At 48.0% G+C, this 17,899-nt stretch overlaps 1 protein-coding gene across 1 annotated transcript; it reads right to left on the bottom strand.

Moving 5' to 3' along the window:
* Positions 1-13,157: 13,157 nt before the first annotated feature.
* LOC116193707 lies at positions 13,158-17,434 on the bottom strand. The gene is made up of 3 exons (XM_031522455.1): positions 14,836-17,434; positions 13,850-14,724; positions 13,158-13,244 (listed from the first exon to the last, which is right to left on the bottom strand). Exons 1-3 carry the CDS (start codon positions 17,432-17,434, stop codon positions 13,158-13,160), a joined length of 3,561 nt encoding a protein of 1,186 aa, XP_031378315.1.
* Between the last annotated feature and the right edge of the window lie 465 nt (positions 17,435-17,899).

The following is a 17,899-nucleotide window of genomic DNA, read 5'->3' as shown; positions in this document are numbered from 1 at the left end:
AATAATTTTGAAATAAAATAATAAAAAATGTACCAAACGAAGTTTGCATATCCAAACAGGATGTTCACAATATATATTTGTACTATATTGTCGGTTTAATAATTATGCACTTGTATTAAATGAAATAATTAATTACCTATACACAAAATATCCAAAAAAAAATGAATATAAGACATTAATTTTGTGAAATTAGGATCACATAAAAAGTAACAAATATGAAGTAATGGTATAAAAATATTATTTCCAAAAAAAATAAATATTCAATGCATTTCAAATAAGTTAATTAGTAGCAAGTTTTGACTATATTATTTAAAATGAGTCTCGAATATATTAAGATTATTATGTGAATCTTTTACTCACTGTTAAAAATTCTAATACTGTGAATAATTACCTTTCAAAAATAAGCATTTACAACGCGCGGGTTAAAATACGAGTAGTATGCATTGCTAGCTATACCTGCTATTAGGGGTGTGCACGGGTATCGGGTATACTCGGAACCGGTTGGAACCTATCCTAACGGGTAGGATCTAGGTAGCTCGTATTGAAAATAGGGTAGGTTCCGGGTATTAAAATTAGGAACCTGTGAAAATCGGTTCCAGTTCCGGTTCCTGCCTACAGGGTACCCGGAACCGGTTATTTATTAAAAAAAAAGAGAGGAAAAAGTAAAGTTACTATCTCCTCTAATGAATCAGAACATATGCACTTTGTTGTGTGAGATCGTATTATGGATGTTCAATTTTTTCGATGGATTGATGAGACATATTATTATTTCATTGTTGTGGATTAATCTAAATTTTATTGATAATCTATTTGGCATGATTACTGATTATGTATGTGATATTTTAGATTTTATTTAGCGAGAGGAAAAAATTTACAAGTTCCAACAGGGTACCCGGAACCTATGGTATAATACAGGTTCCGGGTAGGTTCCGGTTCCATGATTCAATAAGGTAGGGTTCGGTTCCAAAATCTTGGAACTTGTCCCTTACAGGGTAGGGTCCGGATATTATAAAAAATACAGGGTATCCGGAACCGATCACCTCTACCTGCTATTGGGCTTTAATTAGGGATTGCATATTAATCTGAGCTTGGTCACTAGTTAATTGGCTTCTAATCCATTCCTATGGATCGCCTTGGGTTGGGTCAAATGGTTTTGGACTGGGCTATATGTATAGTTTTTTTTCGGTGAACGGGCTGGGCTACAATATAATCACAGAAGTGCTCGAAGGACTTTAGTCATTTCATGTACAACCCATGCATCCAAGACTTCAACATTGGAGGAACATATCCGAGCTGAATCCTTTGCCTCAAATCAAGAATGTGAAACCTAAGACACGGCATGTTCGATGTATAAGTATAAATAATCATCCTTAATACACAGCTATAGTAATTTCCTACTTTGCAGTAATCCATGGATTAATTGGGCCATTTTCCAGCTGCATAATGTAGTTTCACGTATATATATTAACTAGGCAAATGGCTTGTGCAATGTACGGGTTTTATTTTTGAGTACCAATATCTTAACTTAATCATTCTAATCTTTCATATTTTTATATATTCATTGTCCTATTAACATATGTATAAAACATAAAAGTATTTGAAAATAATTATAAGAACATATAATACTTCAATTCCAATAAAATTGTTATTCTATTTTTGCAATTTCTATTTCATTATATTGTAGTAATTTTTTAAGTAAGTTAATTTACAAACTTTTGAATTTTTATTTAGTAAAGTGTTTTATTTGGATAAAAAAATATAACTTCGTATAAGCTATCAACTTTGAAAACTATTAATTATAAGTAAATAACAGCGCACTGCGTTGAAATTTTTTCAATTTTTATACAACCAAAATTAGATAATATTTAACGCATACGATGTACAAGTGAATATCGATATAAAGAAAATATATGATAAAAAAATAAATGGATATAAAAAAATACTAAAAATTATAAAAGAGGTACATGATGGCAAACAAATACATAATTTAGTCATATGGAATGCGAATAACATAGGTATATAAAATCAATAACTCTATAATATGTTCCCAATAGAATTAGCATGTAATAATAGAAAAAAAATTGAAATATGCATCGGTACAACAAAAAATGGGTGATATTGTTCATGAGTTAGGATATAGGAAAGATCATAGTAAAAGATGATTGAAAAAATGAACTCATGTATTGTATTTATAGGAAATTTGGTACATTGAACTTGAAAAAATGACACATATCTCAAGGAGTCATTTTAAATTATCAAGAAAACTTTTAACTTTTTTTAAAAAATAATTTTATTTATTACATACAAATAATATAGACGAATAACTTAAATACGTCGAATATGACACAAACAAAATACAATGAAAATTATGTGAATGGAATTTGTTAGGGTCCAGAAAAATCTATCCTTGATCACGTGCAGGCCACGAGCGACTTGCAAAATTGGGAAGAACGAGAGATAATCCCAATTTCTCTCTCCAATGCTTAACTAAGAGTACACGGGAAAAGTAAAGAATAGAACTTAGGGTTTAGGGGTACCTAAAGAGGTATTTATAGAGATAGTAGAAAATTTCTAATAGGATATCGTAATCTGTATTAGATATATGACATCATATAACAAGTAGATATACTTGTCACATAGAGTTAGAGAAAGAATAATATCTCATGAGGATATCGTCAAAATATTTGAGATATAGTACCTGTGCGCACCCGAATTTCATCTCGTCGGGGCATGCGTGCGCGCGCCTATGCAACGCGGCTTGGGAGTGTCCACCTTCCCGGGGACGCGCGACGGACGCACGTGAGAAGGAGTCGCCACTTGCCATTTTACGACTCGAAAGTCGAGGGCCGGCAAGTTACCCGGGTCTAGGGGTACGGGGTACACCTAATATTAAGGCATATGGTCTGCGAAACCTGAGGTTCCGAATTCGGGGGTTCTGTTACATGCGAGCCTATATCTCGCATGCCCTATCGGTACTCTAGCTTGTCTAGGCTTGCCATTTTAATTTAATTACCGCTTAATTAGGTTCCGCTCATCTTACGCGTTTTGACACCGTAAATTCGAAGGAACACTCCGACCGTCCACTCTCCGACCGGGATTCTTACATGAATAAATGTACAACATAAATCCTTACATTGTCCTCTCAAACAAATAAAATACAAATTACAGCAACTGAATCCCGGTCGAATCGCGTTCGGTTATTATTCCACTCGTGCTCACCGTGTGGTTTGAAAAGACCGGAATTGAAATTAAGATGCGCTCAGTGTTAGGGGGGGTAGACCCCGTGATCTACGGTGGGGCGTTGGATCCCCTATGGGTCGCATCCTAAAGGATCGGGCTCGATCCGCATAACAAACAAGTGCAAGAATGTTAACAAGCGGACATAAATAAACAATGGGATCTTGTTATTGCCGAATTTACGTGAATTAACCAATTATTAACCGGGGTATCTTGGCATACAAATCCTACCCTAAAACAAACAAAGTAGGTACAAGGTGTGAATCGATCAAGGAACGCCTCGGGAAGGTATTTCGCATTTGGCATTATTTTATGAGGACCTGACGTACGTGACGTCTGTTGTCAAGCCTTGTGTTTGTGGGTTATTTTTAGGGTTGTTCTATGTTGTGACACTACGGTTGTTACAGGTTATTACCAAACATTGATTCCGCCTGTACATCCTAAAACCTAGTGCCTATCCCACTATTACCCATTTTGTCTTAGCCGAGTATACAATTAATTCGGTATTTGTATTTTGAGCTAATCCACCCGAACTAACTACCCGAGACTATGCTAAAATAACAAAAACTCATCGGTCGGATAGGGCGGGCTATGCAGATGAACCTGCGCCTAGATAGGTAGCCCATCCCTACCCTGATACCGCATGTTTCTCTTATTCTAACCCTAGGGGGGTGTCGCTAGGTTGCAAATAGACGATTTTGCCCTCGAGATAAAAATTGTTTTCGGGAAAGAGAGATTACGCGGTGCGGGCCACCTCGGCCTGTGACCGGCGCTAACCGATCCCCTGGACCTTCCAGGGTTGTCAAGAACCCTAAAAGAGCCAAAAGATCGGTTAATCTATCCGGAAGTGATCTAAGAAGAACTTCCACGTCCAGACCTGAGTTTCCTGAAATCAGGTGAGGCCTCGAGTCAAGACGCGCAAGTCCTTCCTAGACATCCATGTCACATCGAACTACGTGTCTCGAGTTTTATAAAATTTGCAAGTTTTGAGAAGGGCACCAACGCATGTTTGCAACCTATCGACGCGTGTTACCGGTTTATTACCAATTCGTACAAAATTATTAGGGCCAAGTGAATTAATTAATCGTGTGAACGTCCAATTACCCCGTTAGTGAAATTATTGATTAAATTAATTAATGTTTTGCCAAATGCTCTAAATATTCGGGTTTCGGACCGTCGAGCCGATCATTGATGGACCGTCCGATGCGAATCCTAATTCCCGATCGCCTTAGGATTTAAAAATTAATTTTAAGTCGAGTTTGCATGATTAACCCGATTCATGAGAGGTTTCGATTTAAACGATAAAGCATTTTAAGCACAGATCAAGAGCATATCACCACATCAAGCACGGCGAACATACAAATTTATATAACCGGTGCCGCCATGATCATGATAAACACATACAAACATACACGCAAACACGATATCAACGAAATCGATAAAACGGCACCGATTCATGGAAAGCGGAAAATCATGCAAAGCACACACGTTGTCATGTCGTATACATATAATTACAAGAATAAAATATTTAAACATGGCGCACGCGCTGTCGGTCGGTGATCCAAGTAGGAAAGGGCCGGATGTCTTTGGAAAATGTTCAGGACTGATTTGAAAATTCCGAAAAGTTAAGGGACTGATTTGCTAATTCCGAAAAGCTCAGGGACTTATGTGAAAATTCGAAAAGTTTAGGGACTAATGTGAAAATTCCGAAAAATTCAGGGACTGATTTAAAAATTGCAAAAAGTTTAGGGACTGATTTAAAAATTCCGAAAGGTTCAGGACTGATCTGGAGATTCCGAAAAGTTCAGGGACTGATTTAAAAATTCCGAAAAGTTCAGGGACTGATTCGAAGATATTAAAATGACCGGGACTTGAACCGAAATAATTCAAAATTCAGGGCTGATCTGAAAAAGGCGAAAATGACCCCGGGACTAAATAGAAACAACCTGAAAAGTTCCTTGGAGAGCTTGAAAAATTCGAAAAATTCCAGGACTGAATGGGAAATGGTACAAATGACTGGGACTTGGCTGAAAGGAATTTTAAAATTTGGGACAGATCTAGAAAAATAAAAATGCGTCCTCTGGATTGAAATGAGACAAAATGAAAAGTTCGTAAAATCGAGTTCGCAACAAATCCGATCACTCGCACAGCCCAATAACATTCATTTCGCATCATATTCATCCAAGCAAACATAGATATTCAGAAAATGAGCCCTAAACATGCCACTAAGTAAAGGATTTACCTAGTTCGGGAAGTTGAGGGGTGATTCTGTAAATCAGAAAAGGAAAAGAAAAAAAGTAAAAAATTTAAAATGTTGGACGAGTTGGGCCGGGCTGACTGGGCCGAGCTTCAGTGGGAGTGGACCGGGCCGAGTGGGCGGACGCGAGCTGGACTGGACTGACGCGAGCTGGGCTGGGCCGACGCGAGCTGGGTTGGGCCGACGCGAGCTGGGCTGGGCCGTCCGCAGCTGGAGTGGATCGGCGCTGCTGGACCCGGTCTGTGCTGCGGGGCTGGGCGATCTGTTCAACCCGAAAAAATGTAACGACCCGATTAGCTACACACTGAACACAGAGGAAGAAGAGGGGTAGTTCGGGTGGTTGAGCGTCGGGAGAGCGAGCTGAGGTATGGCGCGAGAGGTGAGGGCGAAGTCGATGAGGGATCCGAAGGTCGCCCGTGAGCTGGGGGTGAGGCGCGGGTCGAGCTGAGGGTTTCGGTCCGGGTTCGAGCTCCGGGTTTCCGAGGGCGTGTGAGTTGAGAGAAATTCCGGAAATCGAACTCTCGAAGAATCCGTGTGATAGCTGGAGTTTTTCGGGAGTTTCAGCTGTGTGGGAAATCCGGGTAAGCTAAGGGAGAACGTGAGCTGTGGGAAAATATTTTTTTTGGGAGAATCGATGAGCTCCGGATTTTTTTCGTTCGAGCTGAGGGGTCGATGTCCGAACGAGCTGAGGGCGAGAATTCGTGAGCTCCAGAGAGTTTTTTTTTCAGCTGCCGGTTTCCTCCCCTTTTTTTTCGACCGTGAGCTTCGGTTTTCTTGTCCCGAAAAACTGAGAGAGCGAGAGAGAGAGAGAGAGAGAGATCGCGTGTCAAAAATCGTTGGCGTGTTCGAGAAGTCGCGTGCGCAGAAGAGTTGGCGTGTGCAGAGGAGTCGGCAGGCTCGGGTTCCATCGGCTCGGTTCCGTCCTGGCAGGGAAGGAGAAGAAGAGGAAAAAGCAAAAAGAAATGAAGAAAAGAGGAAGAAGAAGAACAGGAAAGGAAATGATGGGAGGGAGCAGCGGTCAGAAGTCACTGACTTCTGACCGTTGCTTTTTTTTTTTTTTTTTTTCGAATTTCAAAATCGACGCGCGTACAAAATTTAAAATCTCGTCTTCTTGATCGGACGTCGGAACAATAATTCGAGACCGCCATTACGCTCCGAAAAATTTGATGATCGATATTATGCAATAAAATTATTTTCAATCTCGAATTTTGTCCCGAATTTCGAAAATTGACGTCGATGTACGCGAAATTCGAAAATGTCCCAAATGGTATTATTATTCTGAAAAATCACAAATTTGGTGCTAGATTAGGAAAATGTGCTATCTCCGAAAAGTCGTGGCTACTAGGGTAATTAATCGGAAATACTTCCTTCACGGGCGGCAAAAACGACAATTTTGCCCCTCTGAAGCCAGTGGACCAAAATTGGGTGCTGACAGCTTGCCCCTCTTTGGTTGCGTGCTCTGATAGAGGGTGCAGTCAAAGATTATGAGAAGCACCCGTTCGGTCTTGACGACCACCTGGCCATTCTCCCAGATGCAACGTACCTGTTTGTGGGAGGAAAAAGACAAATGAGTCATGACAAGGAAATGATACGGTGTGAATTTGTAACTCGAAAAAGCAAATGCAGGGATAAAGTTCGTAAAGCAATAAAAGTTCGTAAAGCAATAAATGTGAACACGAAGTCCTAAAAGCGATAAAGGCAGACACGAAGTCCGGAAAACAGTAAAAGTGAACAAGAATTTAAAAAGCAGTAAAGGTGGACACGAAGTCCGGGACGCAGAGTCCGAAAAGCGGTAAAGATGGACACGGAGTCCTGGACGCGGAGTCCGAAAAGCCGTAAAGATGGACGCGGAGTCCGAAAAGCAGTAAAGATGGACACGAAGTCCTGGACGCGGAGTCCGAAAAGCAGTAAAGATGGACACGGAGTCCTGGACGCGGAGTCCGAAAAGCAGTAAAGATGGACGCGGAGTCCGAAAAGCAGTAAAGATGGACACGGAGTCCGAAAAGCAGTAAAGATGGACACGGAGTCCTGGACGCGGAGTCCGAAAAGCAGTAAAGATGGACACGGAGTCCGAAAAGCAATAAAGATGGACACGGAGTCCTGGACGCGGAGTCCGAAAGCAGTAAAGATGGACACGGAGTCCTGGACGCGGAGTCCGAAAAGCAGTAAAGATGGACGCGGAGTCCGAAAAGCAGTAAAGATGGACACGGAGTCCTGGACGCGGAGTCCGAAAAGCAGTAAAGATGGACGCGGAGTCCGAAAAGCAATAAAAATGGACACGGAGTCCTGGACGCGGAGTCCGAAAAGCAGTAAAGATGGACACGGAGTCCTGGACGCGGAGTCCGAAAAGCAGTAAAGATGGACACGGAGTCCTGGACACGGAGTCCGAAAAGCAGTAAAGATGGACACGGAGTCCGAAAAACAGTAAAAATGGACACGAAGTCCTGGACGCGGAGTCCGAAAAGCAGTAAAGATGGACACGGAGTTCTGGACGCGGAGTCCGAAAAGCAGTAAAGATGGACACGGAGTCCTGGACGCGGAGTCCGAAAAGCAGTAAAGATGGACGCGGAGTCCGAAAAGCAGTAAAGATGGACGCGGAGTCCGAAAGCAGTAAAAATGGACACGGAGTCCTGGACGCGGAGTCCGAAAAGCAGTAAGATGGACACGGAGTCCTGGACAGGAGTCCGAAAGCAGTAAAGATGGACACGGAGTCCGAAAAGCAGTAAAAATGGACACGAGTCCTGGACGCGGAGTCCGAAAAGCAGTAAAGATGGACACGGAGTCCTGGACGCGGAGTCCGAAAAGCAGTAAAGATGGACACGGAGTCCTGGACGCGGAGTCCGGAAGGCAATAAAAATGGACACGGAGTCCTGGACGCGGAGTCCGAAAAGCAGTAAAGATGGACACGGAGTCCTGGACGCGGAGTCCGAAAAGCAGTAAAGATGGACACGGAGTCCTGGACACGGAGTCCGAAAAGCAGTAAAGATGGACACGGAGTCCGAAAAGCAGTAAAAATGGACACGAAGTCCTGGACGCGGAGTCCGAAAAGCAGTAAAGATGGACACGGAGTTCTGGACGCGGAGTCCGAAAAGCAGTAAAGATGGACACGGAGTCCTGGACGCGGAGTCCGAAAAGCAGTAAAGATGGACGCGGAGTCCGAAAAGCAGTAAAGATGGACGCGGAGTCCGAAAAGCAGTAAAAATGGACACGGAGTCCTGGACGCGGAGTCCGAAAAGCAGTGAAGATGGACACGGAGTCCTGGACACGGAGTCCGAAAAGCAGTAAAGATGGACACGGAGTCCGAAAAGCAGTAAAAATGGACACGAAGTCCTGGACGCGGAGTCCGAAAAGCAGTAAAGATGGACACGGAGTCCTGGACGCGGAGTCCGAAAAGCAGTAAAGATGGACACGGAGTCCTGGACGCGGAGTCCGGAAGGCAATAAAGATGGACACGGAGTCCTGTACGCGGAATCCGAAAAGCAGTAAAGATGGACACGGAGTCCTGGACGCGGAGTCCAAAAAGCGGTAAAGATGGAATGTAGAAGCAATGACTAATGTTGGGGGACGACGCAGGGCGCCAGAGGGCGAAGGCCATGATCCGTTGGATTCGAGCTCATATTGTGCTTATGACGGTGCCGTGGCAAGCGTTGTTCGTCGCTTGTCGCAGGATTGGGCGTTGTGTGTCTCCTTGAGGGTCATCCGCTCGGATTGGGATTTCGTCTTGTCGCATAAGGCAGACATGAGTCCGTCAGGAAGAGACACCTTTCAGGATCCGAATGCTCACACCTGCACACAAGGAATTGCGGCTAACGGTCGTTGTCAGTCACGCAATACCGCTGGAATTACGATGTGCAAAGGAAATCTATGTAGCGATGCTTCGGGGATTTGGACACAGTGGCCATTTGAGGGGCGGCCGTGTCCCCGAATGTGACATGTACTTGACTAAAAGAAAGGCTTTTTTTTTTTTTTTTACAAGGAGGGGCATGGCCCGCAGAGTTTTGAGTAAAGGTAAAGGGAGGGATCTTTAGGATCCTCCAAATTAAGGATACGACGATTCGACCCCATTTCGAGGCATGTCTCGAGCCTGGAGAGTCGAAGAGAGTTTGCTTGCGTCGAGGACTGCCGAACCACTACTAGCTGTAGCTTCACGCGAAGTGCCGCTGTTCTTTCGTGGTCAAGCCGACAATTGCCCCTAATTTTTGCCTAGGCCGTAGGATGAGTAACGACCTAGCGGGGTATTTTATTTGACTTTTCTCACATGAGTGCTCACCTTTTGCTACGATCGCCCCTGTCCGGGTCTGATCGCACCTCTCGGTTCCTCTAACTTTTGCCTAGACCGCCCTTTGCGGGTTTTCGGCCTAGCGAGAAATTGATTTGCGCTCTCCTTTTGCCACGACCCTCCTTTGCGGGATTTTAAGTCGTGCCCCTCGTTCCCTAACTTTTGCCTAGGCCGCCTCAAGGAGGTTTTCGACCTAGCGGGAAAATTATTATTTTTCTCTCTGAAGTATCCTTAGATGAGAAGAATTGAATGGACAGGACACGTGCGTGATAAATAGAAAATGTGGTGAGGTGAAATGGCACAGAGTCCAAAGGAAGACAGAGGAAGATAAGGGCCTGGACGGTAGCCTGAAACCTCCGAGAACACAAAGAAACCGCCGGATGACAAAGAGGCCATTAAGGGTAGTACTTCTTAAGGGCATCGGCATTGACCGGGAGTGCGTTTTCGGTCCCGTCCATATCGCTTAGGATAATTGCCCCTCCGGAGAAGACTTCCCTGACGACGAAAGGTCCATCATACTTGTATGCAAACTTGCCCCGAGAGTCAGGTGTGATGTGCAAGACCTTTCGTAGGACGAGATCACCGGGGCGGAATTCGCGGTGGCGAACCCTTGCATTGAACGCTCGAGCCATTCTTTGTTGGTAGCATTGACCGTGGCAGAGCGCTGTTAGCCGTTTCTCGTCAATGAGATTGAGCTGTTCGTTGCGCTGCTTCGCCCATTCTGCTTCTTCGAGCTTGGACTCGGCGAGGACCCTCATGGAGGGAATCTCCACTTCGATTGGGAGGATTGCTTCCATGCCGTAGACTAGGGAGTACGGAATTGCCCCGGTTGAAGTGCGGATGGACGTTCGATATGCCAAGACCGCAAAAGGGAGCATCTCGTGCCAATCCTTATAGGTCACCGTCATTTTCTCGATGATCCTCTTGATGTTTTTGTTCGCAGCCTCCACCGCACCGTTCATTTAGGGACGGTATGGTGTGGAATTGCGGTGGTGTATTTTGAATCGCTCACAAAGCTCATCGATGATCCTGTTGTTCAGGTTCTTAGCATTGTCGGTGATGATTGTTTCGGGGACTCCATATCGGGCGATGATGTCGCGCTTAAGGAAACGTGCCACGGCATTTGCGGTGACCGAAGCGAGCGTTATGGCCTCGATCCACTTGGTGAAGTAGTTAATTGCCACCAAAATGAACATGTGTCCATTGGATGCTTTGGGATTGATAGGGCCGATCACGTCAATGCCCCACATTGAAAAGGGCCACGGGGCCGCCATTGGGCGTAGCTCATTGGGGGGTGCTTTGATCTGATCGGCATAGACCTGGCACAAGTGGCAGTGTCTGACGTATTTGGCGCAGTCGGCCTCCATGGTGGACCAAAAGTAACCTAGGCGCATGAGTTTCTTGGTGAGCATGAGACCGCTCATATGGGGTTCACAACTCCCTTCATGTATCTCTCCCATGAGGCGTTGTGCCTCGTTTTCGTCAACACACCGGAGTAGCGTGGCGTCGAAGGAACGGCGGTAGAGAGTCTCTCCGCTCAGGAAGTAATGCGCTGTGAGTCGCCTAAGTGTTTTCCGGTCCCGACGGTTGGCAAATGTCGGGTATTGGCCAGTTTGCAGAAAATGTTTGATGTCTTCGTACCATGGCTGTTCATCGGTCGCCTCGATTGTGTCGCAGTAAGCCGGGCCTTTGGCAATCTCGATCTCAAGTGGCTCGATAGGTTTTCTTTTGTGATGCTCACCATTGATGCCAGTGTCGCAAGTGCATCTGCAAACTGATTCTTGATACGTGGCGTGTAGGTGAACGAGATTTTCTCGAAGTTCTCCGCTAACTCCTCGAGATACTCGTGGTATGGTACTAACTTTGCGTCTTTCGTCTTCCATTGCCCTAACGTTTGGAAGATTGTGAGCATTGAATCTCCGAACACTTCTAGCTCCTTCACCTTGAAATCAATCGCTGCTTGCAAGCCAAGGATGCATGCCTCGTATTCGGCCACATTATTGGTGCAGAGAAAATTAACTTTTGCTGCAATCGGGTAATAACGTCCGTCCGGGGATATCAGCACTGCGCCGATACCAGAACCGGTGGAATTCACCGCGCCGTCGAAATACATCTTCCACGCGGTCCCATCCTCCTCCTCATCTACTCGGAGGATCCCTTCGTCTGGAAAGTCGGAGTTGATCGGCGTGTCATCCTCGATGGGAAATTCCGCCAAATGGTCTGCAATTGCTTGCCCCTTGACTGATGTGCGGGGCACATACTCGATGTCGTACTCCGTCAGTTGACAGCGCCACTTTGCAATGTTCCTCATGGAGGATGGGCTACCAAGTAGATATTTCAGGGATCCGCTTTCGACAGCAAGCGGATAGTGTGATAGAGGGTGTACTGTCGAAGTCTCTGCATGACCCACACCAGTGCGCAGCACATCTTCTCAATCTCCGGGTAATTGGATTCCCCTTCAGTAAACTTCTTGCTCAGATAGTAGATGGCATGTTCTGCGTGTGGACTCATCTTCTTGTCCCAGCATGCACCCCAATGATTGCCGGCGCACCGTCAGGTAAAGAATGAGAGGTCGACCTGGCGTGGGCGGGACCAACACCGGCGACTGAACTAAGTATGTCTTAATATCGTCAAAGGCCTTCTGACAATCGTCGTCCCATTCAATTGCTGCATTTTTACGAAGCAGCTGGAAGAGGGGTTGACACTTATCTGATAAGTTCGCGATGAAACGCGCGATGTAGTTCAGTCGTCCTAAGAAGCTCCGTACCTCGCGCACTGTTGATGGCGGAGGTAACTCCCTAATCGCTTTCACCTTGTCAGGATCGACCTCGATGCCTCGTTCGCTGACCACAAATCCTAGCAGTTTTCCGGATTTCGCGCCGAATGTGCACTTGGCCGGGTTGAGCCTGAGCTTGTACTTCTTGAGACGTTCGAAGAGACGCCTCAGATTGACGAGGTGATCCTCTCCCTCCTTGGACTTTGCGATCATGTCGTCGACGTAGACCTCGATCTCCTTATGCATCATGTCGTGGAAGAGCGTAACCATTGCCCGTTGGTAGGTTGCCCCGGCATTTTTGAGCCCGAAGGGCATGACCTTGTAGCAAAACGTGCCCCACATCGTGATGAAAGTCGTTTTGATCTTGTCGTCTTCAGCCATCCGGATTTGGTTATACCCCGAAAAGCCATCCATGAAGGAGAACTGATTGTGGCGCGCGGTGTTGTCGACCAAAACGTCGATGTGAGGCAGAGGGAAGTTGTCTTTAGGACTTGCCTTGTTGAGGTCCCGATAGTCGACGCAAACCCTGACCCTTCCGTCCTTTTTCTCCACGGGCACGATGTTTGCCACCCATTCAGAGTAATTGCAGACTTCTAGGAATCCCGCATTTATCTGCTTGACGACCTCCTCCTTGATGCGGAAGAGAAGGCCGGCTCGCTGCCGCCGTAGGTGTTGCCGTTTGGGCGGGAAGTTCTCTGTATCGAGTGGGAGAGAGTGCTTGACTATCGACGGATCTAAGCCCGGCATGTCGGCGTAGGACCAGGCAAAGACCTCTTGGTACTCCTTCAAGAAATCGATCATCCGAGCTCGTTGTGTTGGATCGAGGCCCGTCCCGATCTTTATCGTGCGAGGTTCCTCTTCAGTGCCTATGTTGATTTCTTCTGTTGGCTCAACTGAGGTGAGTTGACGGTTCTCGAGGCGGTGCAAACTCTCCTCTATCTCAGGCACTCGACCGTCCTCGTCGAGCCCTTCCCCGAAGTATATGGGTTGGGGCTCTTCGAGGAGTTCTTCGGATGGGTTCGAATCGACGCGTCGAAGATTTGGATTCGAGTGGAGCTTGGAAATTTAAACGAGTCGTCTTAGAAATATTTAAAGTGCTGCGAATGAGTAAGAGAGAAGGAAACGAAGGAGACACGAGAATTCAAAAATGCATGTAGGGATTTCATTGAAGGTGGGAACATTGATGCCATAACAAAAACCCCTCTTCCGTCGTGTGGCTTATGACTTTGCCGACACGCGGGAAACATCGTCTACAAAGATAGCCTTACACATCGGCGATTACAGCCGAGTAGCGCGGGACTGAGGTCCAGTTGTTGAGCTCCTCATTCTCCTGCGCGAGGCGGATGTAGACCCCTGAAGGAGTCTCCTCGGTGACGGCGTATATGCCTGGCAGATCGACAAGCGCGTCGTCTAAATCCGAGGAGGGGCCGTCAAGAGTACCTCCGACGATGTGCTGTGATCCTGAAAAGAAGTGGGAGAGTGGCGGAACTGGGGTGCCCCTGTTGATCTTCCCGTAGTACGCTGCGAGACGGTGGAGGCGCTTGCCTCTACGGGCTTCAATAATCTCGTGGCAGGAAAGGCGAAAACCGAGTCCCCTCCTGTTCTTGTACTCTTCGATCTCGATTGGGCGGTTGATCCCTTGCCCACGTGCTCCGAGTCCGGAACCCGGAATGTAATTATGGCGCAGCAAGATCTTCCCCACCATGCGGTCGGCGCGGGACGGACCGGCCTTTCCGTAGCCTCGGATGACGGAGATGGTGTCGAACGAATGGAAGGGGAGGTTCTGATCGTCCCCAATACTGATATAGGGGACAACCGTCTCCTTATAAATCGCATAGTCCTCCTCACCTTTGACCGTGATGAGTCGCTCTTCCACGATGAACTTAAGCTTTTGGTGCAAGGTGGAGGGGACTGCGCCCGCAAAATGGATCCATGGCCTCCCGAGCAGCAAGCTGAAGGCATTGGGGATGTCGAGCACCTGAAAAGTGACATTGAATGAACATGGACCTACCTCGATCAGAAGGTCGATCTCTCCGTTCACCTCTCTCCGCGAGCCATCGAAGGCTCGAACCGCTGTCTTGCTTGGACGAATACGATTCAGATCCACATTCATCTGCTTCAGGGTGGAAACAGGGCATACATTGAGAGCCGAACCATTGTCGATCATGACCCGGCCTACCACGAAGTTATTGCACTTACAGACGATGTGCAACGCCCGCGAGTGTGCGTACCCTTCGGAGGGAAGCTCGTCATCCGAGAATGAAATATTGTTGGAGAATATCGAACCAACGGTTTCTTCAATGAGATCTGGAGCCGTCTCCTTGGGGACCTGTGCCGCCGTCAGGACCTTCAGGAGCGCTTCACGATGTGGCTCCGAACTTAAGAGAAGGGCGAGTAGTGAAATGTGGGCCGGAGACTTGCCCATTTGTTCAACAACCTTATACTCGCTTGCCTTGATGATCTTCATAAAAGCCTCGGCTTCCTCTTCGGTCACCTTCTTTTGTGGGATCGGCGTAGCTTCCGGGGCGATTCCTAATGTCGCAGCAGGCGCCTTTCCTTTGTTCGCGACCTCCGGGTTTTCATACACTCGTCCCGAGCGCGTCACGCCCATGACGCTGAATTGACGCTCGAGGTTCCCGACACTCCCTTCGTAGGTCCACGGAACCTTGCTATCTTGATATGGCTCTCGTGCGGGGACATCTATCACGAATGGGGCGGGCGTGGCATCAAACCCCGCGTACCCTATACCGGTTTCCGCAGGCACATATTCGATTACGAACGGGGCGGATGGCTCCTGCCCGGTCTCGTACTCCCCTATGGCGCAAACACTGATCATGTTAATGCTGGGTCCCGAGCTTGACCCGTGATCGGGGAGAGGATTAACTTGCACGTTCGGAGGTTTGACGGCGTTGAACGTGAGTTGTTTGCCATCAATCATAGCTTGGATCTTCTCCCGCAGCTTCCAACAATCGTCGGTGGTGTGACCGGGTGCGCCCTGATGGTACTCGCAGTGCCGACTCTGATCCTGAATGGTGGGGTCGAAATCGGGGTTAGGCGCTACTGATTTAATCCTATTGCCTGCGAGGAGTTGCCGGTATATGTGGGAGAGCGGGGCCGGAAGGGGTGTGAATTGTCTGCGCCGCGGCGCAGTGCTTTGTTGGTCCTGCGGGGCCGGAGCCCGTTGCACCGGCTGAGGAGTTCTCGAAGCCGGAGGCCTGCTTTGTTGGATCGGAGGGGGAATAGGGACGTAATTGTGCGGGGCCGGCAACGGAAAGGAGGCCGGCGGGGCGGAATAATATACTTGTTGCGCTGGGAGTTGCTGCTGATAATGCACCGGAGGTGGGGCATACGCCTGAGTGGTCGGTGGTGCGGGCGTGTAATTGATGGAATACTGTTGGGGGGCTTGGCGCCCTGAGTTAACAGCATTGACGGACGCGTCTTTTCCTCTCCTGTTTCCCGCGGAGGGTGTCCCAGTAGCAACCTTCTTCGAGGACTCTCCCTCTTTCTTCTCGGCCGGTCCTTCTATCTTGCCGAGCTTAACGCCGATATCAAGCCTCTTCCCGGCGTCGATAAGGTTGGAGAACGAAGACGTGTGAGCCAACAGGTGCAAGTAGTAGGCCCCTTTGAGGGTAGAGTGGAATAATTGGATCTGCTGCGCCTCACTGATCGGGGGGACATGTTTCGCCGCTCTAGCCCTCCACTTTACTGCGTAGGCCTCGAAGCCCTGATCCTCGGCCATCTCCATTGTACTGAGCTCCAACAGGGTCGGGGGCGTTTCTGCACAGTACTTGTACTGGTCGATGAATTTGCCCGAAAGGTCCGTCCATGTAGGGATATCCGCGGCTTTCAGTGACATGTACCAATCAAGAGCCGCTCCCGCCAAACTGTCCTGGAACGTGTGGATGACGAACTCTTCGTAGTCCCAGTACTGCAGCATCTTTCCCCTGTAGTGACGGAGATGGTGACGGGGGTCGGTAGTGCCATGGTACCTTTGGAATTCAGGCACCTTAATCTTCGGGGGTAGCCGCATACCCGGAAAAAGACTCCAATCGCAATCGCCGGCATCGAGGCGAGGACCACCTGATTGTAAGGCTTTGATGTTCTCTTCCATCTTCTTCAATCTCTGCTCCTGCTCAGTCCCCATTTCCGGGAGAAAGTTTGTCGGTGGAGCTATGGGGACAGCCTGGGTTGGCGTGCCCGGTTCAGGGATGGGAATGTTTAGGGGAGGTAGAGTTGGGTAAGAAAGGCTGATGTGGGGTTGTGGAGCTTGGAATGGGACAGGCTCGGCTGTGTGAGTAGGAGCGTGGGGGCTCAGTGCCGGGAAGACCATCGGCGGAGGAGCCGCGTAAACCGGTGCCGGAATCGGTATGGACATCGGCGGCGGTACTAGAGTAGTCGGGTTCGACGGTGGAAGAGGAATGGCTGCCGGGAGAGTCACCGATGACGGAGGGACGTTGGCTGGGAGACCCGCCGGTGCGTGTATCGCAGGCGCTTCAATACCTTCCGGAGCATGGGTCGGCGGGACCCAAGGGTTTGGGTCGACTGTTGGCCCGTACCCCGGAGGCGGAGTAGAGTTCGAGGAGGTGCGGTTTGGAGCTCTGAGTAGGGCCATGAGCTCGGCCATGTCGGCAGCCATCTGATTGACCGTGCCCCTTAATGTGGAGATATCGCCTTCCAGTGCGACGATGCGGGCCGCATCCTCTGTAGAGGTGGACGGTGCTTGGGCTTCCGATGTTGGGACTGGTGGCGGGATTTCTCCCGAGTGTACCGGGGGTGCGCCTGCAGGAGTTAGTGGTGGCAGTGCTTGAGTCATGGACGGTTGATAATAAACCGGCGTCGGTGGAGTGTTCTCCTCGGAGCTAGCAAGCTGATTGTTTTGTGCCATCTTCGATTGCAGACGAGTGAGATAACGGTGTGGCGCCAGTTATGGTTACCTGTATTAACAAGTGTGTAAATATCTACGCAAACGAGTTACGTTCTAAAAATAAAAACGTGTGACATAATAAATAAGGGGATGACGTGCATGAGATGCATGGATTTGAAAACTAATGTTGTCACTCGCATTGATTCAAAAGGTTTCTAAGATACAATGCAATTAAAAACAAGCCCTAAATCGTTCTTCCACCGCGCTCAGGGTGCGAGTGACTGTTGCCGTGGAGAGCACCGATTCAGGTGAGGGCCTGGTGGAGGCGTCTATCCTAAGGGGTGCGTGGACCTCCACGGGCTCTCTTCCTGAACCTCTCCAAGGCGACATTCGCTCGTGCCAGCTCCTGTTCGCGCCTCTGCAGCTCGGCGCGGGCCTGGGCGAGCTCTCTCTGTAATTGTCGTTGATCCACAAGCTGCTCGTCTT

This window comes from Punica granatum, chromosome 2 (assembly GCF_007655135.1).
Source record: "Punica granatum isolate Tunisia-2019 chromosome 2, ASM765513v2, whole genome shotgun sequence".
In the NCBI taxonomy this organism is placed as follows: Eukaryota; Viridiplantae; Streptophyta; class Magnoliopsida; order Myrtales; family Lythraceae; genus Punica; species Punica granatum.
This window is presented reverse-complemented; position numbering and strand designations above follow the sequence as displayed.

Bases quoted from the DNA above. Each gene is read 5' to 3' on its own strand.
- LOC116193707 (XM_031522455.1), bottom strand. From the start codon at position 17,434: ATGGCACAAAACAATCAGCTTGCTAGCTCCGAGGAGAACACTCCACCG. The intron at 14,725-14,835 runs GTTCGATATTCT...ACTTCGTGGTAG, and splicing joins TCTCATTGAAGAAACCGTTG to GCCGGGTCATGATCGACAAT. The intron at 13,245-13,849 runs GTCCCGCGCTAC...CACTCGATACAG, and splicing joins AGCTCAACAACTGGACCTCA to AGAACTTCCCGCCCAAACGG.